Source organism: Nuphar pumila, chromosome 14 (assembly GCF_984573655.1).
Source record: "Nuphar pumila chromosome 14, dmNupPumi1.hap1.1, whole genome shotgun sequence".
NCBI classification, from domain to species: Eukaryota; Viridiplantae; Streptophyta; class Magnoliopsida; order Nymphaeales; family Nymphaeaceae; genus Nuphar; species Nuphar pumila.
Window position 1 is genome coordinate 57,002,527 of NC_143262.1, and position 26,437 is coordinate 57,028,963.

Sequence of the window (26,437 nt, forward strand, 5' to 3'; positions counted from 1 at the left end):
TTTCTATTTAGTTTTTTAATGTTTTATATGCACTTAGTGCTTTTGTTTTTGCTTTTTGTTGGTTATTGTATTGTCCCATAGTGGACTTGTGCTTGTGCACATTGTGATTGTGATCTTGTAAGCCTTTAGTGGCATTGGTTTGTGCTTGTGCACTTTTATGATTGTGATCTTATAAGCTCTTAGTGGCATTGTTTTTGCATTTTCTGCTATTTCATTACATGGTATCAAAGCCAAGAAATTCTTCTTGGCATTTTGCTTCTTTTAGGTCTTGGGATTCTTTGGTTCTAGTTCGTGCTTCATAAAGGATTCATGATCGTTGTTTAGCTTGGCTTCAAGAAAAACCTTGACCCGATATATATCTTATATCTTTAAAATATATATATATATATATATATATATATATATATATTTGTTATTTTTAGTAAAAGAATTTAAATATTTTTTTAATTATCATTGGACTTATTTTTGTTAAATATCTTATAAGGCTTATTTGTTTAATCTTGTGAAATTATATATATGTATGTTTTTTAAATCATGTTTGAATCTTAAACTTGCTTTATTTGATATATATGTACATAATCTTTTATGCTTGAGCATGTATTGTTGGCATTTAGATGCTTTATTTGAACAAGTCATAATTACAAGTGTCAAATCATGCTCGTATTTATTATTGAGATTTGTTTTTTTCAATTTTGAAAAATTGCCATATATTTTAAAATAATTTCAGATATTTTAAAATAATGATGTTGTGCGTATTTGACTAGTATGATCTTATAAAGTTTTGCTTACACTTGTGTTTAATTTTTCTCTTTACTTTTGGTGTATTAAAAATAGCATATGAAGTGTTAAAAATTATAATCTAACTTATGAATAAATAATTTTTATATTAATATTTGATTTTTTGTGCATGCACTTATGATTGCCTTAAATGATGAATAAGATCATTTATTTGTGCATAAGCTATTGAGCATAATTTCTTATGGGAAGTCATTTACTTTAATAAATGCCTTTTATGATCCTTTTGTGGGACAATAGTTATAATACTAGGTGTTTCTCTTATTGATCCTTTTTGTGATAGTTATGATTATGTTATTTTTATTTTACATGTTTTTGCATGAGATTATGTTGCATACTTGGTTTTTTGAGAATCATAAAAAACTTCTTTGTGTTTATTCTTTATAGGTGTTATGAGTGTTTCCTTTATGATTCACTTTAGTACTTATTCATGATTGATGGACGTGCTTATTCACCTAGATCTTTGGTGGACATGTGTATTCTTGATTAAAAAACTCTTGATTCATTGCATGCTTGTTATTTATAAAATATAAATTTTTATATTGTGCCCTTAGTTCTTTAATCTATCACTTACATATACATGAGTTTGTTGATTTCTTTATGAGTATCCATAATTAGTTGTACTTGTGTATGTACTTGGTTTTACAAGTAAATTAAGTTATCTCTCAATATAGCTTGATTATATTGATCTGATTGCATCAATTGACACTTATGCATATGATTGCACTATATTCATTTGAATTTTTCATTTACCGTTATTAGGATTTGATCTGAAACTTTATTTTTTCAAATCAGTTCTTATATATCAACTCACTTATTTGAAATTTGATTTTCATGAGTATTTATTGCCTTCTTATGGCATTTGTGTTGTCCATCACATACTTTTATACGATGCATCATTTTTCTTGGCCTTGTTATTGTTGAATTAAAGATGTTTGTTAGGGTGAGTTGTGTGCACCTCGTTTTATTTTAGTTTAGATTGTCAACTTGTAGTTTAGGCAATTATGTGATCTCTGATTGTGTGAGTGTGTTAAATCACTCATTTGTTTTTGACCATTGTCTTTATTATGGATTCTTATAATTATGTGTATCTGTGATGTCTATCTATTTTTGAAACCATGGTATTTCGAAAGATTGTTAAAGATTGATATTCTTATTAGTGATATTAGCTTGTTTCATTACAAACTCTTTTACCTCGTGTGTTTCCTCCTATTATGCTTCTTATCTAAGTGTCATTATATGTAGACAAGAGATGTTTATTCATTCCTTTGTGCATGTTTTTAGCCCATTAGTGACATTCTTGTTATACTCTTGTTGTAGTCGCTAATACACTTATTTTAAGTGTTATTTTATGTAGTCAAGAGATATGTTTAACTGTGGTGAGTTCTGTGCACCCATTAGTTATACTCTTGATCTAGTCGCTAATACATTTGTTCTGATGAGAATCTTCAACTGATCCATGTAATACAAGTCTCCTTCTCTATGCCTTTTCCCAATCTGCTTCTTAAACTGGAGATCCTATATTAAGCATTAGTTAGAAGTGAAGGAGACTCTACATCCATGATCAGTGATTTGAGAAACATAAGCAAATTTAAATTCAGTTTTGGAACAATCTTTATTTTTGGAATACTAAAACTGAGATATTTTTCAAAGTTTCCAATTCCATTAATATCAAGAGAGGTTCCATCGACAGTAAATACATTTCTTTTACTATTAGTGTTTCTACAATTAGGAAGTTTAGATCCATCATAAGTCATATGAAAGCAGCACTTGAATCTAAGAGCCAATGAGCCATACCTAGAAGGAAAGAGGTGGAGACGGTGGCACTAGTTACTAATTGTCCTTTAAGAAGAGGTTGTAATGCTTTCACGAGCTAAGAAAGAGACATGTTTGACATAGATTTGCTTAGAGATTCTTGATCAGCTTGTGAAGGTTCAACTGAAGCAACCTTTCTTTCATCTTTTGTCTTAAATTCAAGACAATATGGTTTAATATGTCCTGGTTCCCCACAATTATGACAACCAATAATACTTCTTTTCTTTCCATCCCCTTTTCCTTGATACATATGATTCTTCCCATAGTTGATATTATTCTTATAAAAATGTAGTGGTTTGTATGTATGGGTGCTGGCTCCGGCTTTGAAACAACCAATACATTGTCTTAGACTTATCTTAATTCATTTTGAGACCTCAATTTAGTCTCTTCCATGCATACTTGAGCCAAAACTTCTTGGATAAGAGGAAGCTCATCTTGTCTACTATGATGTTACTCCTCGTTTGCTCAAACTCAGGTTTCAATCCCTTTATAAATTGGAAAAATTGATCATTATTTATTTGCTTCTTTCTAACATGAGAATCATTGGGAGTTTCCCAAATGGATTCCAATTTGGCCATTTGATCTCATAGTTTTTTTTAGAGAGCCAAAGTACTCTCTAAGACTCTTTTCACCTTGTTTACAATTATGTATTTTATTTTAAAGTTCCCATCTAAAGGCAATATCACTTTGAGTATATGTTTGTTTAATAAAGAGCCATACTTCATTGATTCTCTCAAATTCCAAAATAGTCTCACAAGTATCTTTATTCATACTTCCCATGAATAGGGAAAAAATCTTGGCATGGTTTATTTCCCATTCTTTCAAGGCTTTCTTATAACTCACAAGCGCCTTTTTTTTTTCTCCTTTAAGCACTTCTTTAATGGTTCTTTCTCTTTTATGGATTTTGTGAGAGTAAGTTGAGGTTCAATAGCGGAACCATCAACAAACTCCCACAAACCTTTTCCACCAAGAATACTTTTAATGGTGGTAGCCCATAGATTATAATTTTTTCCATCAAATTTAATTGAACCACCGTCACAACTTCTTTGTCGGCCATGGAACCAAAATATATAAGACAAGATTATAAAATAGAGAGAAAAAATATGTACTTGGAACAATTTTCAGCTTCCTTTGAAGAACCAATACTTCTATGCATTCACGAGATGATCAATCTTTAAGAGGATTGGTCGGCACACTTTCCAAGGCAAGGTCCGATCTCTGCAACACTCAAAATATGCTTGAGGAGGAGTTCAATATCACCAAAGAATCGAACTTGCTCTAATGTGATTCTTTAGTGAGCCACTTATGGGTTAAAGCACAACTTGAGAAATGACTGTTAAGAATGTGTATCTAATACATACACATATATATATATTAATATATAGTTATCTTTTGTAATATCCTAATGTATGTAAACCGAAATACCTATCATGGGTATTTTGGTTGTTTTGCATTCTAATAGTGGTCAGCCCATTAGGGCCTGACTTTGTTTTTCTCTTTGTATTTTTTGTTTTCCTTCTTGTTATTGGAGCATGAGCCGATGAGACAGCTCCAACTAATTGTTGGAGCTGCTCCCAACGGTCAAACGGGAGCCAGCCCAACAGCTAGTTGGGTTGCCCCACTTCCCCTCTCTTGTGGTTATAAATAGGGGTTCTCCCCTTGTAATCTTCAATGCTTTCTCAAGCATTTTGCAATATATTGTCTATATTTTTTATGTGCTCTCTTGACCCTTGTGTGGGTGTTGTGCATATTTGATTGACCATTAAGTGATATTGTGTGTGGTTGTGTTCTTGTAAGCTCATAAGAGGCATTTCATTATGCTTATTCTTATTTCATTGCATGGTATCAGAGCCTTGGTGCTCTTGGGTTGTGATCCATTTGGGAAGGCCAATAGAAGGATTGTGAGATTGGTGGAGCATCGGTTCGTGGGATCGTTACATTGGGAAACACACCATCAAAGTTCTCTTCAACAAAATTCTTGCTACCTTTTTCTCTCTTTTCTTTTCTTTATCTCACTCTATCTTTCTCATTGTAAAAATAGAGGATGAAAGAGAGGTGGTCGTCTTCATTTCCGTGAGACTCAGTGATACTAACTATGTGATGTGGGCATCCATAGTAAAACATAAAATATGGGAAAAAGGTTTATGGGGTTTGGTTGATGGCACCGAAAGAGAGCCTAAACTTATACTTATCAAGATTAAATAAAGAAAGGAATTAACTTTTCAAGAAGACGAGATGTCTAAAGCCATCACCGAATATGAGAAAAAATGAAAAGAATGGAGAATGAGTCATTCCAAAATAATTGGATGACTCACCAATATCGTTGATATCAAAAACTGATCTAGCTTAGCAAAATTTGATTTTGCTAGTGATGCATGAAAGTATGTTAAATATATGTATAGTCTCAAGGATATTGCTCACATTTGCAATATGCAAAATAAGGTGAGAACTATGACCCAAGGAGAGATAAGCATTAGGGAATATTATAATGCTCTTTTTCTTCTTTGGATGAATTAGCTCTTTTAGAGCCAAAGTAGCATTGTCCCCAAGTTATAGAACTCCCTGAAAAAGAAATTAGAACGAAACATTTCTACCAATTTGTTAATGAGTTTAGACCCGAATTTGAAGGGACCAAATGGACCTCATAGATGAGGTATACCTACCATAGTTGAAACACTTGAACAATTAACTATGGAGATAAATAAGTTGAAAAAGCCTTCCTTTTCTAAAGATGAAGAATCCATGCTTGCTATGTCAAGGCTCGGAAATCACACAAGGGCTTATAAGCCTCCTCACTTTGGAAGAAATAATGAAAATAGAAGAAATTCCAATGATTATGGAAGAAGTCAAAATGATAAAAGAGGCTATCATGAATACAAGAAGAGTAACAAATTAATATGTTATCATTGCTATGAGTCAGGTCATATCAAGCTCTTTTGCCCTAAAAGGAGAGAAGATCAAAGAGATGATAAGAAGGTGTCTTCGGTGGGACCATCTCTTGAGAGAAATGATGTAAATGACTCTAAAGACATCGACTCAATGTCTTTGACACAACTTATGGAGGCTCTACAACCAATGTTAAAAAATCAAGCTTCTTCCCTCTCGAGCGCAACCATATCAACATACATTAACTCCAGTAAGACTTCTTGGATTCTTGATTCCGGTGCTTTTTTCAGATGACCCCAAATAAGTCTACACTATCCAAATGCTATATTAACCCAAATGATTCTTATGTGTCAACCGCTGATGAAACTTCTTTAAAAATCAAAAGTTTTTGGACTTTACAAAAACATCAAACATTTTTTTACCCAATATTAAAATAGTACCAAAATTAAATTTAAACCTCCTATCCGTTTTCCAAATTGTGGATCATGGATGCAAAATCTTGTTTTCATCTAATGATTGTTTGATATATGATATCTAGTCTGAAAAGCCGTTTGGGTGAGATATTTCTATGTTATAGACAATCTTGAATTATCAAAACATACTTTTTGTAATTTAGTGGAAAAGAAAGATATAATAAATTGACATAAAAGACTAGGACACCCTAGTGTGTCAAAATTACATTTGTTTTCATTTCTCAATTATAAAGAAAAGAATTTCGTTTGTGAAGATTGCATTATTGGTAAAATGAATCTTTACCTTTTGGGCCTAGTCATTTTATATCAAAGAAACCATTTGAGTTGGTACATTCGGATGTATGGAGACCAACTTCGGTTATATCTAAAAGAGGAGTATCTTATTATGTTATTTTTGTGAATGATTATAATAGACACTCTTGGATATATTTTCTTAAACACAAATCCAAAGTATCTGGTTGTTTTCAAAAATTTCATCGTTATACAAAGACTCAATTTAAAACCAATATTAAAATCTTTAGAACCGATTTTGGAGGAGAATTTGTCTCAAAGGACTTCAAAAACTATCTTGACTTACATGAGATTATTCACCAAAAATCATGTCCTTATATCCCTTAACAAAATTGACTAGCCGAAAGATAATATATACATATTGTTGAGACTACTAGAATAGTTCTTATATCAAGAAATGTTCCAAATTTTTTTTGGGCCCAAACCTCTCTTACGACAATTTGTTTGATAAATAGAATGCCATAAGAAACTATCGAAAATATTTCTCCCATTGAAAATTTATTTAAAACATCTCCTGATTACAAAATGTTGAGTCTTTGGTTGTACATGCTTTGTCCCTATCGACAAAAAAATCAAACTTTCCGCAGAAGATATTCTTTATGTGTTTCTAGGCTAAGATGAAAATAAAAAGGATATAGATGTTATGAAATTAAAAGAAGCAAGCTATATGATAAAATCCAAAAGCATTGTGACTATTCTTTTCTTTTTTACCTTGCCAATGAGCATGTGAGTTGTGAGGACATTCAAGACATTCATGATGTGCATGAGAGTGACAATGAGGTCACTCATGATGCACATGAGAATGAAAACGAGGGTCTTGATAACATAAATCAATTTCATAGTGAAATTCAAATCTATACTCGATGTACCGAAGATCATCCTCCACGTGCTTTAGAAAGATATAGATTCATCAATGAGAATTTCAAAGGCTCCTAGTACATTTGTATCATATGATTCATTTGAACCTAATTATAGAGCATGTCTAATGGTTGTACATTCGTATGAAGAACCATTGTTGTAATGACCCTAACTGACCCTCGAAAAAAAGGTGAAAAATTATTATTATTTCTTAAACAATTACGGAAACTCTCCCAAGGATCTGAGGTACATCACAATTTTAATATAACCAAACCACAAACCATTCCATGCATTGAATCAATCTGAAGTAATAAATTTGAACTTCATTAATTAAATCAATAAGTTGAAAAGTCTAAAAATATAAAAATCGACTCTCTTAAAAATCTTGCGCTCTGGTCAGAACCCAAACACCAAGTCACAAGTCTCGCGTCCTCCAGTCAGCCAGTCCTAGACATCACTAAGTATCTGTGCCTGTAAAACAATTTTAGAAAACATGTAAGAATCGAAGTCTTCGTACGAATTCCTCTAAAAATTTAGCAGTCAAGGAAATAACATAAATTAACTCAAGCACAAATTTTAGGGAAAATCACAAGCATTAACTTACCATTCAATCTTTCAATAGATATCATGCCAAATCAAAATATGCAGAAATGCATGAAACTGATGCTGATCAGTAAAAAGATGCACGATTCAATGCACATGCATGAATAACTTATTAAGTTATTTATCAAAGTTGTTTTTGCATGCATGTTCCTATTAAATGCACATTTAATTTTTACATTTCCTTAAACCCATGGATACTCAAAACATGCACAATTCTTGAGGTTCAAGGTAGTTCTCAGTTATAGCTTAACATACAATTTGTATTTTATTTACTAGGTTACATACTTATCAGATTTTATATCTGGTACAACGTCTACAGGAAACAGGGAGAGAGAGAGAGAGAGAGAGAGAGAGAGAGAGAGAGAGAGAGAGAGAGAGAGAGAGAGAGAGAGAGAGAGAGAACACAATGGCTGGGGCGACTCACAATGCTCGACCTCCAAGCCCTAACCATTTTATATATGCAGCAAATATACAACTATCCTTGTAATATCAGAGATATTACAAGGATGCCATTAATGAGAGTAAAACGACATGTGTTTCATTAACATACCATGCGTATGGATCTGGATCCAGATCCATACGCAAGCTATATTTTAACACCCTCCCTCAGGTTGTACGTGATTTTGGATCATGTACAACTTGCTCTTCAATAGCCAAAATTGACGTCCTGTTAACCCCTTGGTAAACAAGTCTGCCACTTGATCTTCTGTTCGAACATGACGTAGTTCTATCTCCTTCATCTCGACTTTCTGCCGTATGAAATGTTGATCAATCTCAATGTGCTTCGTTCTGCTATGCTGGATAGGATTACATGCAATGTTTATTGCGCTTTGATTGTCACATAGAAGAAAAGATCGAATAATTGTCTCCCCAAGATCACTCAATAAGTGTCTAATCCATGTGGCTTCTGCCGTGCCTGTAACCATCGATCTGTATTCAGCCTCTGTACTCGATCGTGCCACTGCCTTTTGTTTTCTGCTGCTCCAGAACACTAAATTGTGTCCAATATATACACAATATCCAGAGACAGATCGTCTCTCATGTGGATCCCCTGCCCAATCTGCGTCTGTATAAGTGATGCGTTCATGTCCTCTATGCAAATTATCGTTCTTGCGATAAACAAGTCCGTCTCCTATAGTTCATTTTAAATAACGTAGAATGCACTTCACAGCTTCCATATGACCCTCCGTTGGAGCATGCATAAACTGGGATACCTGATTGACAGCATAAACTATATCAGGTCTGGTAAAGGTCAAGTACTGTAACATTCCCACGAGACTTCTATACATTGTAGGGTTGACACAAAGATGACCATCTTCAGAGCTCAGCCTTTGATGTAATACACTAGGAGTACTGATTGGTTTGCAATTCGTCATCCCGACTCTTTCCAGAAGGTCAAGAGTGTATTTTTGTTGCATGAGTATCAATGTGTCTTGTTGTCTGTCAACTTCCACACCAAGAAAGGACCTCAACTCCCTTAAATCTTTCATTTTAAAAGTTTTCATTAAAAACTGCTTCACGTCTTGCACATGATTATCTGAACTCCCAGTGATCACAATGTCATCAACATATATAAGAAGAAGTATAACAATGTCTGCCTTTTAGCAAATAAAGAGTGAGTGATCCAGAGAGCATCTTCTAAAACCATAACTCTGAATTTGCATAGAGAAACTTTCAAACCAGGAATGGGACGCCTGTTTCAACCCATACATAGATTTCCTTAGTTTGCACACCCAGGCAGTAGGATCCTTCTCGGCATAACCAAGAGGTTGCTCCATATACACTTCTTCCTTTAAAGTTCCATGCAAAAATGCATTTTTAATATCCATCTGGCTAAGGCTCCAACCTCGATCGACTGCTAGGGATATGATGACACGAATAGTACCCATTTTGACTACCAGACTAAAAGTTTCATCGTAGTCTTCACCATATTGTTGTGTGAATCCTCGAGCAACAAGTCGTGCCTTATATCTGTCAATGCTTCCTTCAGGCTTATACTTTGTTTTATAAACCCATTTTGTGTAACGACCCCAACTCCTACCTTTGAAAAATGCGGAATATATATATATATATATTATTTTTTTTTTTTTTTTGAAAAAAAAGTCGTGGAAAACTTCCCAGAGACCTGGGGTCCCTACAGTTCCAATTTCAGTTGGATAACCACACACCACAAAGCAACTTACATTTATCAATCATAACCAATCTACTGAATTCTTTTATTAATGAATCAATAAGAGTAATATATTCCATGTCAAAAGTGAAATATCAAATTGCAGGAAATCAGAAGAACTAAAAGAAAATAACAGTAGAGCCACTCTGTCCGTAAGTGAAGCCGTCTGAAACAAATGTGACCTCGTATCCCTCAGAAGCGAGTCGACTTCACTGATTCACCTGTGCCTGGGAAAAACCAATAAAATTAGAGGGTCAGAAATCCGAAGAATTCTGCGTACAGGTTTCCCTAATGAATCAAATAAGAAAAAGAGCATAAATAAGATCCATGTAATATTTTGAGGAATACGATTATACTCAATTCCTAAGTCAATTAACCATTCATGCATAATTAAACATATAACATTTAACAAGAGTGAACACGAAATATGTAACATTGATCACAACTTAATCAATAAGGCAATTAAATGCAAAAGAGCTCAACATCATACAATGATCAACATAAACAACCAAGTGAACAGGTAAACATGCATGAGCTAATGCATAGCAAGAATATGCACGATTTATGTGCAATGCATGAACCATTTATTATTTTCCATTTAAGTTTTCCTCTTTCCATATGCATGTTCTATTAAATGCACATAATCCTTATCTTCCTCTTTTTAATTACAGTGGCCCGCGGATACACCAAACGGGTACAATCCCCGAGGTCAAGTAGGGTCCCCGGGGTAGCTTCACACACAATTTGTAATTTATTACCGGGTTCCAAACTTAGCCCTCGACCGATATCAGGAAACAACACCATCTATCGGAACCTTGGAAAACAACATCAAAAGTCGGGGACACCAGGGAAAACAACATCCACTGGCGCCACTTTCTTGGTATACCAAAACAAACTTACAACTGTGACTAACACACCACTCCCGGGTAAAGTGGCGGATTCTCCCTAAAACCGTGGCCAGGAGAAGAACCTCAATATCGGGTTCAGGGGCAACAAAACACACACGAAGTTTTTGTATTCTCACAGTTTCCCCTAAACCGCAATATCCAAAATTCCTACGCTAAAGCAGAGACGTAAAGGAGAAAGTGAATTACACTGTTCTTTATTTAATTTTATTTGGTTATTAATCCATTTCTTTTACATTTGCAAATTTACCTGCAGAACTAATAACATAAGCTTGCACATCAGCATGCTAAGCTTTTCACGGGACTACAGCCCGTGACAACATAGAACAGTGTGGTAAAACAACAATATCACATTTGATTTGTTGCAATGCATCAAAAACAATTAAAACGGAGAACAACTAGTCCTCGCGGCTCATCCAGCCACAAATGATCCAATTTGATCATTACCACATGCATAAGCAAAAATCATAAAGAGTATGCCACTTATGCATTCTTTTCACATGTTTTTCAATGCGCATTCATTTAGGACAATTTAAAGGTGTACATGAAACAATAACATACATATACATATGCATGAGTTCACAATTTCAATTTAAATTTCATGCTTTCATTCCATACACATGCTCATATCCCATGTATGATTTTATTTAGCCTGTCAATGTATGCTTTAACATACATGTTCATGTCACATACACACTTTGATGAAATTACACACTTAAATCAGCATGTGAACCTTCAAGTGGTGGTGCACGTGTCAATACATCAAGTTAGTGTACAATATGCATAAGATGTAGCTTTGCAGCAAATACTTTGATTTTAGCTTAATGTGTGCAATGCAGAAAAACAAAACATATCATGCTCTTACACCCATAGGTCTGAATATTAGGTAAACATAAATATGAAAATTTCAAGAAGAACTGAACCTTACACAAGCTAATTTAACTCAGCCTATAATATTTAGTTTAAGCCGTGGAAAACAACATGTACGATTACATGTTTAGCTAATTTATGAGAACACCCATGATGTTTGTGTCATACAGATTACATGGGTGTATGCCTAACAATCTTTACACGTCCATATGCCTCTTAATCACCTTGTAAATAGGTATGACAGAATGCATGACATAGATCAATCATACTACTAAGCAAACAAGCAATTGACCACTTACACATGAGTATATACAAATTTTATAACCATGCAAAGCTGGACTAACACAGGTATAATGTAGTCTTATTTGAGAAGCAATGACCCAGCCAATATATTGAAACCAAATTAACCACATAATCAACACGTAACTAAATTTGTATATTAAACATAAACTAAATCATTGCATGTATAGAAACATAGGCAACTTATGAATAATCAGATCACTAGAGAAATCAGATAACCAAAATCTTCATACGACATTAATTGAAATCCTGAATATATATATATATATATATATATATATATATATATATATATATATATATATACATACACTGCTTGTGATCTACCCATCCTAATGTAAAACAGGATTGAGGACAGGGCAGTAGACTCATTCAGGAGCCCCCTTCCACAGACCAACCCGAAATCCAAACCCATTTTCCTTTGAATTTCAGTCGTACCCTTGGTTCCGACATACCCAACAAGAGCTCGGTTCACACAGACTCTTGTGCTCAGCTGGACATGTACCATAAACAGATTTAGTAAGAGAACTTTAAATCGGTACAGATACAGAAACTACATAAGGGGTTCTTTAAATCCATGTCCAACATGCTAAACCCAAAGAATTCAAGGTCTTTTATACTTAAATATACTAAAAAGGAAATCTGCACATGTAAATAGGTCTGAGTTCGTTCACTAATTTAACCACCTAAATCTTTTAACATGCTGTCCACCATATCAGCAGCAACTGAACAGGCCATCAAATCTGGATTTCGTGGGGTTCTGTTTATGCCTCCAACAAAAATTCTACCACAGCAGAAAAACAGTTTCTTAACAAGAGCACCACACAGTTTTACCTTTCTTTTACCATGATTCAAGACTGCGGCAGTTTCACCCAAACATAACTACCCACATACACCAGACCGTGTGACATCAATTTGTAAATACCTACCGACTGATTTAGCAACAATCAACATAGGCTAATTTTTCAGGGCTGCTGGACCTGTCGTCTACACACACACCCACACACATGACAATCCATATTTTTCATAGATAAAAGTTCTGTTTTACTACAAGAATGCATCCATACCTACAATGTTTCAAATAACCAAATAAAAAGACCATGAAACACATGGATTTCATCCACGGATTGTAGAGTAAATGCTTAGATTTACTCACCCACATGGTTCTACACTAAAATACTCCATGGAAATCGAATCCATGTTCATTTTCCTCACTTAACCCAAAAGAAAAACCCGTACCTTTACAATCCGATGTTTTGGGGGTTGCGGCTGACGTGAGGAGGCGAGCTATTCCACCGGCCTCGACTGCTCCGGTGTCGTGATGGTCGCACGCAAGGGAAGAGACAACAAAAAGGGCTGCCGTGGCCTGCGGTGGCTGCAGCCTTCCGGCGATCTTCCACCTCCCCAATGCTCGCCCACACGAGAGAGAGAGAGAGAGAGAGAGAGAGAGAGAGAGAGAGAGAGAGAGAGAGAGAGAGATGGGAATCGGGGAAAGAGACCTACTTGGGACCCCTTTTGAAGAGGAAGGCCCGGCGAAATCGGAGCCCTCTTCCCTCCAGCGGCTGCGCTTCAAGCCCCCCTTTCTTTCCTTCCGGCGATTTCGGTTAGGGTTCTCTCTCAGAACCCTAACCCCCCCCTCTTTCTTCCTTTGTTTCAAACATATTGGGCAACCCTTATCGGGTTGCCCTTTACTTTCTTTAAAAGGGCTGCTACAGGGTCACGGGGTGGGGCTCGGGTCCGGACCCGAGACCCGTGACCCGACTCCAATCTGTATGGATCCACAAGTTGGATCCGAATGGATCCAACTGTGGATCCTCGGATAAGTTTTAAAATTTCAAATTTTATTTAATTTGCATTTCATAACATTTTAACCCCCAACAATATGGATCCGCAAGTTGGATCCAAGTGGATCCAACTGTGGATCCTCGAGTTTGCTATATATATATACATATATATGTATATTTCTATTTTATTAATAATATTAATATTATTTATTTATGAGTATACACATATATATATATATATTTAGATATATATAAATATATACATATGTATATGGATCCGGTATATGGATCCCATACCCATCTACGCATCCCTATTGAATGATTATTCTCCGAATTATTAAATAAATTAAAAATTATTGTACTTATACGTATATATCAAATTTACGAGGTAAATGTATGCGGAAAACCCCTTTATTGGTCCTGGATCTGAAATTTGGATCCAGGCCCAATTTGCAAAATTTTATAAAATTTTCGGGTTTTACATTTTGAGCCAACTACATTCTTTTCTTCTGGCCGAGGGACTATTTCCCAAGTCTGGCATTCATGAAGGGCTTCCATTTCTTCATTCATAGCTTCAGTTCAATGACGGGATTGAAGAGCTTGATTAAAACAAGTGGGTTCAGCCTGTTTTGTGAGCTGAGACATAAACAACTGGAAATCAAGGAAGAAGGTCTCATAACTCACCCATCGTTGAATAGGATGCTTAATGCGTGACGGCCTTTGAGCCGAATCATTGGCGATGCTTTCCACATTCCTCGGCTCTGTATTTTTGTCCCGTCTAGTGTATACCTGCCTAGAGAAGCGTTCTACTGGGGGTGGCTCAACTGGAGATGATTCAACATGTATTTGTGAGTCATTCAACTCCCTACTCAAGCCGAAGGAAGGACAATTTGTCTGACATGTTTCTCCTGTATTAGCAAAAAGATTTGCGCTCATCCATGGATCATATACTTCTAATTCTCGAGATGGCAACGCTGCAGAGTCATTGACCTGAAAATTTCGTTCGTCAAAAACAACATTTCTGGAGGTCCTAATACGTTTTGTAGTAGGATCATAGCATCGATAACCTTTGTATTCATCTGCATACCCAACAAATCTGCACTTGACAGCCTTGTCCTGAAACTTATTTCGCAGAGATGAATCAATATGTACATAACATACACAACAAAAAACACGCAGCTCATCGTAAGAGGGATGTTGCCCGAATAAAGTATAATAGGGAGATTTCCGATCCAAAAGTGCCATAGGACGACGATTTATGATATGAACAGATGTGTGAAAAACTTCTGTCCAGAGACTAACGGGCACATTGCTATCATGTAACATGCTCATCGCGCTCTGAACAATATGCCTGTGTTTCCTCTCTGCAACCCCATTTTGTTAAGGAGTATGAGGGCAAGAAACCTGTCGACTTATTCCTTTATCCCGAAGAAAGGCAATAAACTCGTTCGATGAATACTCTCCTCCACCATCGCATTGTAAATGCACAATATCACAAGCAAACTTTGTTTTGACCATCGAATGGAATTCCCGAAATATTTGAAAAACTTCATGCTTGTGTTTTAAGAAATATATCCAAGTATAACGGGAATAGGAATCAATAAGGATAACATAGTAACGACTGCCAGAAAGAGAAGGAATAGGTGCGGGTCCCCAAACATCAGAACAAATAATCTCAAATGGCTTTGAAGCTCTTTTATTTATAATATGAAAAGGAAGAACATGACTTTTGCAGAGTTCACATAAGGAACATTTATTATTATTATCAGAAAATGAACATAAACTAGACTCTGGAAGGAGACCATCAGATACAAGGTTTTCAACGAAACCTCGATTACAATGTCCCAAACGATTATGCCAAATATCTGGCTTATTACAATGAGATGAATTAAAAACTGCCAATAAAGTTAAAAACAAAGACTCTGAAGGCGAAGACACTGAAGAATGCTTGGACGACTTCAACTGGAGGACTGAGACTGAAGACGAAGACACTGAAGGAATCTCCTTGAAGACGTACATGTTTCCTTGTCGCTCCCCCTCAGCGAACGTCTCCTTCGTTCGTAGATCCTTAACATAAACAGAAGAGGGAGTAAATTCGACGGAAAAATTTATATCGTCAACAAGTTTAGCTACAGAAACAATGTTCTTTTTAATATTAGGAGCAAGAAGGACATTGGACAAGTGAAGTGGGGACTTTGACATAGGGATATGTGCATTGCCAGTATGACTAATGGAGTGATAAGTTCCATCTCCCGTAACTATACTACCTTTTTCAAAATAAGACAATAAGTGAGATAACTTACCCACATTACCCGTAACATGCGTGGCGGCACCTGAATCAACATACCATTCGCCTTGTTCATTTTGCTTGATCGTCATCTGTGACAATGCTGATAACAAAAGTTGTTGCACATCTGTGGATGGCCCTTTTGTGTCCACAGCAGTAGCGGATTTATTTTCAATTTTGTTTATTTTTCCTCTATTTTGTAAATTGAACCAACAATCAGCTTTCATATGTCCTCTTTTGTTACATAAGAAACAAGTGGGCACTATCCTCTGATTCCCTGTGTTAAAACCCCCTGAAATATTAGGTGTAGGCAAAATACCACGTCCTCCTTGCCCAAAACGTCCGCGGCCTCTGCCTCCTTGATGCCCTCCATTCCATCGTCCAAAACCTACAGAAGTGTCCATGGCCAAAACTGAATGAGGACGAGCTGATTCATTTCCTTCTGCCCTTTGCTTCATAATCATCTCATGCTGGAGAAGTTTCGCTTGGAGGTCGTCAAAAGTGGGCAAGTGAGGAAGGCATGATAAAGCTGTGGTAAACATGTCAAAGTCAGGACCCAATCCATTGAGGAGTTGTTGAACTTTATCTTTATCTGCAATAGCACTTCCAACAACAGCCAATTGATCAGTAATACTCTTCAAGCGGCCTATGTATTCCATGACTGTCATGGAGCCTTTCTTCAAACTTTGAAATTCATTTTTTAAGAACATAACTCGGGATTCTGATATCTGAGAGTAAGTCTGTGACAACTTACTCCACAGATCCGGCGCAGTGCAATCATCTGAAAGAATAACCAACACTTCTTGAGAGAGTGTTGACGTAATATAAGCAACTTAAGACTGATCCCGCTTCCTCCAAACTGTATACTTTGGATTCTTAATGGAAATGGTAATTGTGTCACCTTTCTCATCCTTGGTTTCCTGCAAAATAAGCCGTGGTGGTATAGGAACTAAACCATCCAAATGTTCATCGAGATCCTGACTCCATATAAAAGGAAGGATTTGCCTTTTCCACGTCAAAAAATTAGAATGAGTAAGTTTTTCTGTAACAAGCTGACTCAAGAAATTGGCAGAGGGACCGGATGATGAAGACGAAGAGTAATCCATATCAGTAGAATAATGAATAAGCAAACAAGATGAATGGAAAGAAATAAACAGATTTGAGATCACTTAATCAATCAGTAAAACTGTAATAAGGCAGATACTTGTACGACCAAAAATGCTGCACAAAGAACACTAAAACAGCAACGAAGGAAAGGAAACTTGTGGAATCAAAACTAGTTTGAAATAAAAAGGAAAACATCAGTCGGTGATGTGTTAAAAAAATTGGAACCAACACAGATGATAGAGTAACAGAAAAGAGAGAACTTAGGATGAACATAGTCGATGAGTACGCTTAAGGAGGAACACGCTGAAAGGAGGAACACGCAGTTCACGATCTGCGAAAGTAGGAACACACTGCTGCTGTTTCAGAGATTTTATATCTGGTACGCTGAAAGTACCAACTTTCAGAAGGGGAGATCTGCTCTGTTAGGAGGAACACGCTGCTGCTGTTCCAGAGATTTTATATCTGGTACGCTGAAAGTACGTTGTTTCAGAAGGGGAGATCTGCTGTTTCAGAACTTCTTCACGCACAGGGAGTTCTGCTGTTCACGCTGACCCCATCTCGATGAACACGCTGAAGGAGGATACGCTGTTTCAGAAAGGGAGATCTGCTGTTTCAGAACTTCTTCACGCACAGGGAGTTCTGCTGTTCACGCTGACCCCATCTCGATGAACACGCTGAAGGAGGAACACGCAGTTCACGATCTGCGAAAGGAAGAACACGCTGCTGCTGTTTCAGAGATTCTTCACGCACAGGATGGCTTGTGCTCTGATACCATATCAGATTTTATATCTGGTATAACGTCTACAGGAAACAGGGCTTGCGTGCGCGCGCGCGCGCGCGAGAGAGAGAGAGAGAGAGAGAGAGAGAGAGAGAGAGAGAGAGAGAGAGAGAGAGAGAGAGAGAGAGAGAGCAGAATGGCTGGGGCGGCTGACAATGCTCGACCTCCAAGCCCTAACCATTTTATATATGCAGCAAATATACATCTATCCTTGTAATATCAGAGATATTACAAGGATGCCATTAATGAGAGTAAAACAACATGTGTTTCATTAACATACCATGCATATGGATCTGGATCCAGATCCATACACAAGCTATATTTTAACACTTATTACTCAATCAATATCAAGAATAACACCATCAATCAAAATATTAAGAATCAACACCTAATGCCGGAACATCAAGGAAATCAACATTTATTGATGCCACTTTCTTGGTATATCAATAACTAAAGTTTAGTCAACACCACCACCCCAGGCAAAGTGGTTGAAAGCTCTCTAAAACCGTGACCGGAAAGTGAACCTCACATTGAATTCTAGGGCACGATTGCACACGAAGTTTTAGTATCCTCACGGTCCTCATGACCGCCATATAAGATTTCTACACTATAGAAGAGACATCAAGGAAGAACTTAATTATACTGATTTGGTCTTTTTTACCATTTAAAACAATTTCAAGTTCTTTACAAAGGAACCATTTTGCAAATCAACATGCAATAACAAATTCGGGCCCTGACCCTCACAATTTCAGTGTAATTAATTTTGGAAAAATCAATAATTTTCAGAAATTATTTTACAATGCATAAACAATTCAATATCACTGGAGCAACAAATGCTCCTGGCCTAAATAGGCCCATAGTGGTTCACACATAACCACTGACATATATGAAAAAGTGATTTATGCGAATTGCAAAATTTCAGTGAACATAAACACACAATTTCACAATTTATGTTCACAATGCACATTCATATCACAAAAAGGAATGCACATTTAGTTAAGCACATACACATGCAAATACAAAGCTTGCAGACCACACCATTCATGTTTAAATTTATGCATATGATCAACAAACATGCTTATGATCATAGTCATGCAAACATCTAATTATATTCAGGTTTATGCGTATGCTAAAAAAACTGCAAACTGATCTATTAGGATCAGATTTACGTACCTAATCAGAAAATATATATTTCGATCAGATTCATGTACATGACTACCTGATTGCAAACACGCACACAATTAGCTTCATTCACATGAATCGGCTAACATAATAGGTATGTAATTTTCGATCAGATTCATGTACATAATCAGTTAACTACAAACTGCACATGGTCAGCTTCATGTACATGAATCGGCTGACAACAAATATATATAAGTATTCTGATTAGATTCATGTACATGCTCAGCTAACAGAAAAATATATCTGTATGCTGATCAGATTCATGTACATGATCAACTTCATGTACATGAATCGACTATCAGGAAAAATAAAAATATGCTAATCAGATTCATGTACATGATCAGCTTCATGTACATAAATCGGCTGATTAGAAATTACAAGTGCTGATGAGCTTCATGTACATGATGAGCTTCATGTACATGATGAGCTTCATGTACATGAATCGGCTAGCAGAAAAAATGTATAACTGTTGATCAGCTTCATGTACATGACCAATTCATGCATATGAATCGACTACTCAGAAATACCTATGTGTGCTGATCAGATTGATGTACATGAATCGGCTTATCAGAAAATAATAAGTGCTGATCAGATTCATGTACATGATCAGTTTCATGTACATGGATCCACCAATCAAAAAATAAACAATTGCTGGCCAGATTCATGTACATGATCATATTCATGTACAAGGATCATGCAATCAGTAAATAAACGACCGCTGGTCAGATTCATGTACATAGATCGGCCAATCAGGAAAAAAAATATTCAAGTGCCTGTCAAATTCATGTACATTATCAGATTCATCTACATGGATCGACTAACATAAGAATACGTGTGTGCTGATCGGATTTATGTACATGATCAACTTCATGTACATGAATCGGCTGTCATAAAAATATAAACGAGCTAATTCGGTTCATGTACTTGATTAACTTCATGCACATGAATCGACAAAACAAAAAATTTATAGCATGTTGAATAGATTCATGTATTGATTGACATATGTATATCAACATATATATATATATATATATATATATATATATCATATTCAAACATGAATTATCAGATTCACAAGATGAATCAGCTGATACATATATATACCATATTCTTAAACATGAAACAACTGATTATATAAATATCAGTTTCAACACTTGATCTATATATATATATATATATATATATATAAATCAGGTTCATGGCATGAGTTGAATTATATGTATATCAGATTCAACATAGTCGGCAACAAGAAGAATCAACATATCTGATCCATGCTTATAAAATCGGCAACTCTGGAAGATTCATGTATGGCATTCAAAAACATGAAATCGGCAACTATATGGGATCAAATTCATGCTCATGACCCGACAAGTAGAAAATTAAGTGCATATATATATATATATAATGCATGCTCATGAAATCGACCAACTGGAAAGAAAATACATATTTCTGATGCATGATCATGTAATCGACAGAACTGAATATATATATATATATATATTTATTTATTTATTTATTTTCAGATGCATGAGCATGAAATCGGCAAATCTAAATATATATATATATATATATATATATATATATATATATCAGATTTCCCCTTTTTCCTTTATAAATCCATGCTCAAATCGATTTATGTTAATCCCTTTTCCGTGTGGATTAAGAGAGAAACCCATACCTTGATTTGAAGATTGAAAAACTAGAGAAAATCGTTGGATGACTTCTTCTTTTTCTTCTCTTTTCTCATTTTTTTTCTTTTCTTACTTTTCTTTCTTTCTTCTCTTCCTCCGTAACCCATGATTTTTCCTCTCTCTAGAGAGAGAGGGTTCTAAGCCTCTTTTATAATTTTTAAAAGCTTCTAGAGGGGGTAGAGTTCTACCACGTGTAGTACTCTACCTCCTTATCCCTTATCCTTCTAGATTTTAGATTTTATTTTTATTTATTTTATTTTTATTCCTAAAAAATATTCTAGGGGGTATGCCCCCTTCTAAATGTCCTTATGGGGTAGCGCTCTACCCCAGGTAGAACTCTACCTCATCTTTAGTCTATATTTAAAGTTAGTTGTTTTTAAAACTTTAAATTCATTCTAGTTTTAAAATTGACAATGGGTAGGTTATGGATCCAGATTGGATCTATGATCTAAATCCATATCCAAAATCCAAATGGATCTCAACTCGGACCGGATCCTAGTCAATATGGATCTTGGATTGAGTCCAGATTCATATTAACATGGGTCCAATGGAGCAGGTTCAGTTCGATCCAAACAAGAAAAAGGTCAAAAAACAAAGGCCGGTCATTTTAGAAAAATGCATTTTTCGGGCCAACCGTAATTCAATTTTGAGAAAACAGATTTCCTACGAGATCTATGTTCCGAGGCGGATCTAATGGTGGTCTTAACTCAATTTCGCTTCCGAATTTCGCCTGAGTGTAACCTGAATTTCACTCAATTTTAAAGGTTAACATTAATAAATTTGTCATATTATTCTTAACAATTTTAAATCTTGTCAACGGGCTCTAGACCATGCTCCTTGCTGATGTCACCTAATATATACATATTTTCTATGATTTTATCAATTAAATATAAGTATATAATTTTAAAATTATATTTTTTGGGCTTATAAATCATGAAAAATTTACGGGATATTACAATCATCTTACCATGAAGCTAAAAACATCAAGAATGGACTAGAACAATGAATGATGAATTGAAAGCTTTAGAAAAGGCAAAAACTTGAGAAATTCAAACATTATCCAAAGGAAAAAGAACTATATGATATAGATGGGTGTATAAAATTAAAACCAAAAGTGATGGAATATTAGAAAGATATAAAGCTTGACTAGTAACCAAATATTATATTTAAGAGTACGACATAGATTATGACAAAACCTTTGCCCCGGTTGCTCGAATGACCACTGTCAGAACCTTTATTTTCATAGTATCAATTAAAAAATGGCTCATCTTTCAAATGAATGTAAAAAATACTTTTTTTGAATGGTAACCTCAATGAGAAAGTTTACATGGATCCCCCATCAAGATTAAATTTAGCACATTGAAAAAAAATTTCGATTACGAAAAACTTTGTATGGTTTAAAACAAGCCCCAAATGCTTCGTATGATCGATTCAGTAGTGTGATGACACAACTCGATTTAATTCCTGTTATACTGACAATGTATTATTTGCTAAGTCTTCTAATGCAAAAATGATAATATTACTTCTCTACGTTGATGATATAATTATCATAGGATGTAATAAACAGGGAGTTAGCCATATCAAAGATGTGCTTAAAACTGATTTTGATATGACAAATCTTGGTTTTTTACGATATTTTCTTGGAATAGAAGTGGCTTATTCACCTCGTGGTTATTTGTTGTCCCAGACTAAATATGCAGCAGAGATCATAGAACGGTCTAAACTTTCTGATGAAAACAGAGTTGATACTTGAGAAGTCATCAATGCAACCGACGAAGGGTCTAACGGCTCCTAGATCATTCGTTGGGAATAAATACAAGAATAATATGAAAAAATAAAAATAAAAATAAAAAGATAAAAATATACTTATTTTTGAAGTACATGTGAAAGATAAAAATGCCCCTGAAATACAAGTGTATATATATGTTTACATTAACAAAAATGACATTCCTTAACACCGGAAAGCATAGGAACAATATTCTCTACCATTGCTTCGAATTAATTTAATAGCTTTTCCATAATGTTTTTCAACAAAACTCCTAAAATTTTTAAAGGCTTGAAGCACATGAGATTTGTTTTTGAGGAACTAATCACAAGAATAGCAAAAATAATTATAAAAGACTATGAAATATTTAGTTATTGACAAGGAAGAGTTAAGTGTAGGACACCAAATATCTGTATGTAAAAGCTCAAAAATTATGGAAGAAGCTCTCATATCACTATCATTAAAGGGAAATATAGTAGTCCTCCGAAGCTGACAATCATACCGAACAAAATTGTCCATGGGGACATCAAAACATGGAATATACCCGTATCTACACAAAAGTTTCAGTGTATCTTCCTGCAATGCCCTGTATAACCTATGATGCCACAATTGGGCATCAACACTACCAAGAGGAGAAACCAGGACTTCGAGCTTCTTCAAGATGTCATTTATAATATATAACTGTCCACACTACAATTCCCTAGCACACATGGTCTTCTTTTTTACGTCCTTTAAGAAAACAAAGTTGTAGATGTAAATACAAAGGAAATGCAATTGGCTCTACAAATTTGTGAAACCGAGATCAAAATTCCTACAAAAATAGGGACAAGGAATAGGGCTGCAAACAGATCAGATATGGTCGGATATCTGAGTCTGATATGTTTTTTTGGATATGGACCCTTAAAGTAAAATCCGAATGTGTATTTGGATTGGATTCAGATCTGTTCAATCGGATCAATTTCGGATTTGGGTCGGATTGGGAACAGCATTTTAAGTTGGATCTGGAGTTAATCTGAATCAAAATCTGACCTGAATGTTTTTTTAATGTAAATAGTTTGTTTTCTATTTTTTTTTCCGGATCCAGTATTACCACATGTATTTCGGATTTGGATTCAATCTAATCTCCTCGGATCTGATTCAGATATTCATTAATATGGGGCAACGCTAGAGGGGTAAGTTGAAAAAGACAAACAAACAATGAACAATGGAACGACAATGTTCCTAGTCCAAGAAAACAATCACAAAATACAATACAACACCCATATTACAAACTCACTATGCAAAGCAATTAAAATGACAATACTGACCTTCAAATTAATGAACCTGCAGGTATCAAGGGGACCTCTCAGTTGATGCAGTAGTTGATTGGATGGCAACAGTTGTGCTTGGGCTGCCTCGTATATTTTACTACTCGAAGGACTCATTGGTTGGCAGATGTTTGCCTTTGTCCATTACTGGTTTTATAGGATTTCTGTCAATAATCAGATGCTATGCTAGTTTTGTGAATGCCTATCATGTGTATTTTATTTTCATGCAAAATATTATTAATCCAATGTTTTATATGTTCTGAATTTCCAATATACTCGTTCATATAAAGGATGTTAACAAATCATTATAACCATTTTATACATTTATTTTAGTTTCACTTATTGAAGAACCAATTAGTTCCTAATATAATCCATTCTTGTTTGTCTTTTCATAATCCTAGGAAAATATCCCATAACCCACAGTCCAAATACCCTGGTGCCGACCCCTAAAAAGAATAAATATGTACATAATATTCATATTTGGTACTATTCTGTACTATCTTGTGTTTATCATACTTTTTATACTAGTAAACATACTTCAGATCAAGTTTAAATAAAATTCAATTTTTTTTATACTGTGAAATTTTAGTATTGTGGGCCATTTATTCTTAGTTTTTATTAAAAAGCCTGTCTAAATTTCAGATATCATAATGAAAACTTGTATTTTACTAATGAGGTTTGTAGGCTCCAAAGCATGAAGCACTAAATAGAAAAAAAATAATGGAGTTGTTAGATAGTGCAATGCTATCATTAAATACTAGATTTAAGGCCTATATATATGGATTTCAGGTTGGATTGTCAAGAAAAAAAGTAAAAAAATAAAAAATATGACCTAAAACTATCAATTTAAATTAGAAAATATGACAAAATAACTTTATAGTGGAACATACACACACCCTTGACAATCCAATCTGCAATTTTGGGAGATAGAGAATTTCTTTATTGGTCTAGATGGTTCTGATAGCCATATCTAAATATGTGTTGGCTCTAGGTGCAATTTTTTTTTAGCTGAAAGCTGGATCTAGGTGAGGAGCTTTCAAGATCCAAATGTGCCATGCTAGTACCTCTACCCAAGCTAAAGTTTCATATTTTATTGCAAAATTCAGGTGGCAATGTCATATATTAAAATTCAGAGTGTGATAAATTGCTGCCCTAGCAGCATCCCCTTTAACACATGAATCCTATTATGCTTTTAAACAAATTTTAGTTCATGATGAGTTAAAGAGTGTTTGAAAGCTTTGTAAGCATTCCTTTTTTAGAGTTTAAAATAGCAGTTCAGAGGAAAATGATATTTGAAATAACAAATCAACGGACCTTGGGCGCATTACAGGCGAACATTCCTTTACGCAACGGATTTGTAGCTCCGTACATTCATTGAAACCAAATAGATTTAAAATGAGGTTTTTAATAATTTAGAGTTTATATAAAAGAAGAATTTCTAAAGGAAACCCTTATGCAAAATTATAAAACGTCCTCGGGAGCGAAACGTCAGGGAAATAGTCTCATCTTGATATTATCACGTCATCGTGCCATCGCTTGCCGTTATGACCTAATCATCACCTGTACCCATGAAACGAGTCAGATTCATGAAAATCTGGTAGGTGCATAGATATAAACAATTTAGAACAAGACTAATACATGTGTTGTTTCATTCATGATTTGCACTTTAACATAAGTAAAATGAATATGATAACTTTGTTTCGATATTAACTGTCCTCAAGGTACGCACAGAAGAAACATAGAAACAACTGAGACTGCTCGAGGGTTTGTTATTCTCTTTATTTTGATACCCCGGACAGCTAGCTGAGTCCGTTCTAAAGGGGACGGCCAGTGACCGAGAGAGAATTTTTCAGAGGCATTCGTGACAAGTGATGCATCCAACTTCTGCAGAAGTCCATGTGATCTACCACCTAGGATAATTTTTGGTAGTCCTGTCCCCTAACTCCGATGACCGGGAACACCAAGTCAATTGCTACTCGAGGAACGTAGTTGTTAACAACCTGTCCATCAGAGTTTTTGTACCATCCCATTCTCTCCCTTGACGGAACCAAGAAATGAATGGGTATGTCAGGTTCTATTTTAACTGACGACCCATTCTACATGCTCTAGTCTTTCAAACCAAATCGAGCATCTTACCTGTGAAGGCGATGATCACCATTTATGTGATTTTTTTTCCATTAATGTGGATTTTCACGTACGAGGTTACCATAAACCTCTCATCCAATCATCGTAGTACTAACATGCCGTGCATGTCTGATAGTACCGTTACGATGAGAGGGGTATCAGTTTCTCAAAAAAAAAATCCCAACATCATTTAAAAATTTCAATGTTCGTTTATCACTATTTATGTGATTTTCTTTTTTATCATTTTGTATTTGCATGATACGAGATTACTATAAAACTCTTATCTAATCATCATAGTACTAACATGCCACGCATGTCTTATAGTACCACTACGATGAAAGAAGTATCAGTTTCTTAGAAAAAAAATGCCAACTTTGTATTAAAAATCTCAATGTCCCGTGCTCTAGATCGAGGATATCCGTCATTTTTGGATATCAAACACAAGA

General features: G+C 35.2%; 1 protein-coding gene across 1 annotated transcript in view; it reads left to right on the forward strand.

The window, feature by feature from the left end:
• Window positions 1–26,437, forward strand: part of LOC149816856 (DNAJ heat shock N-terminal domain-containing protein) — a 205,400-nt gene that overhangs the window by 31,795 nt on the left and 147,168 nt on the right. The window contains exon 10 of the mRNA XM_089987245.1: window positions 23,890–23,986. Coding sequence (XP_089843371.1) covers window positions 23,890–23,986 — 97 coding nt within the window. The remainder of the gene's footprint in view (window positions 1–23,889; window positions 23,987–26,437) is intronic.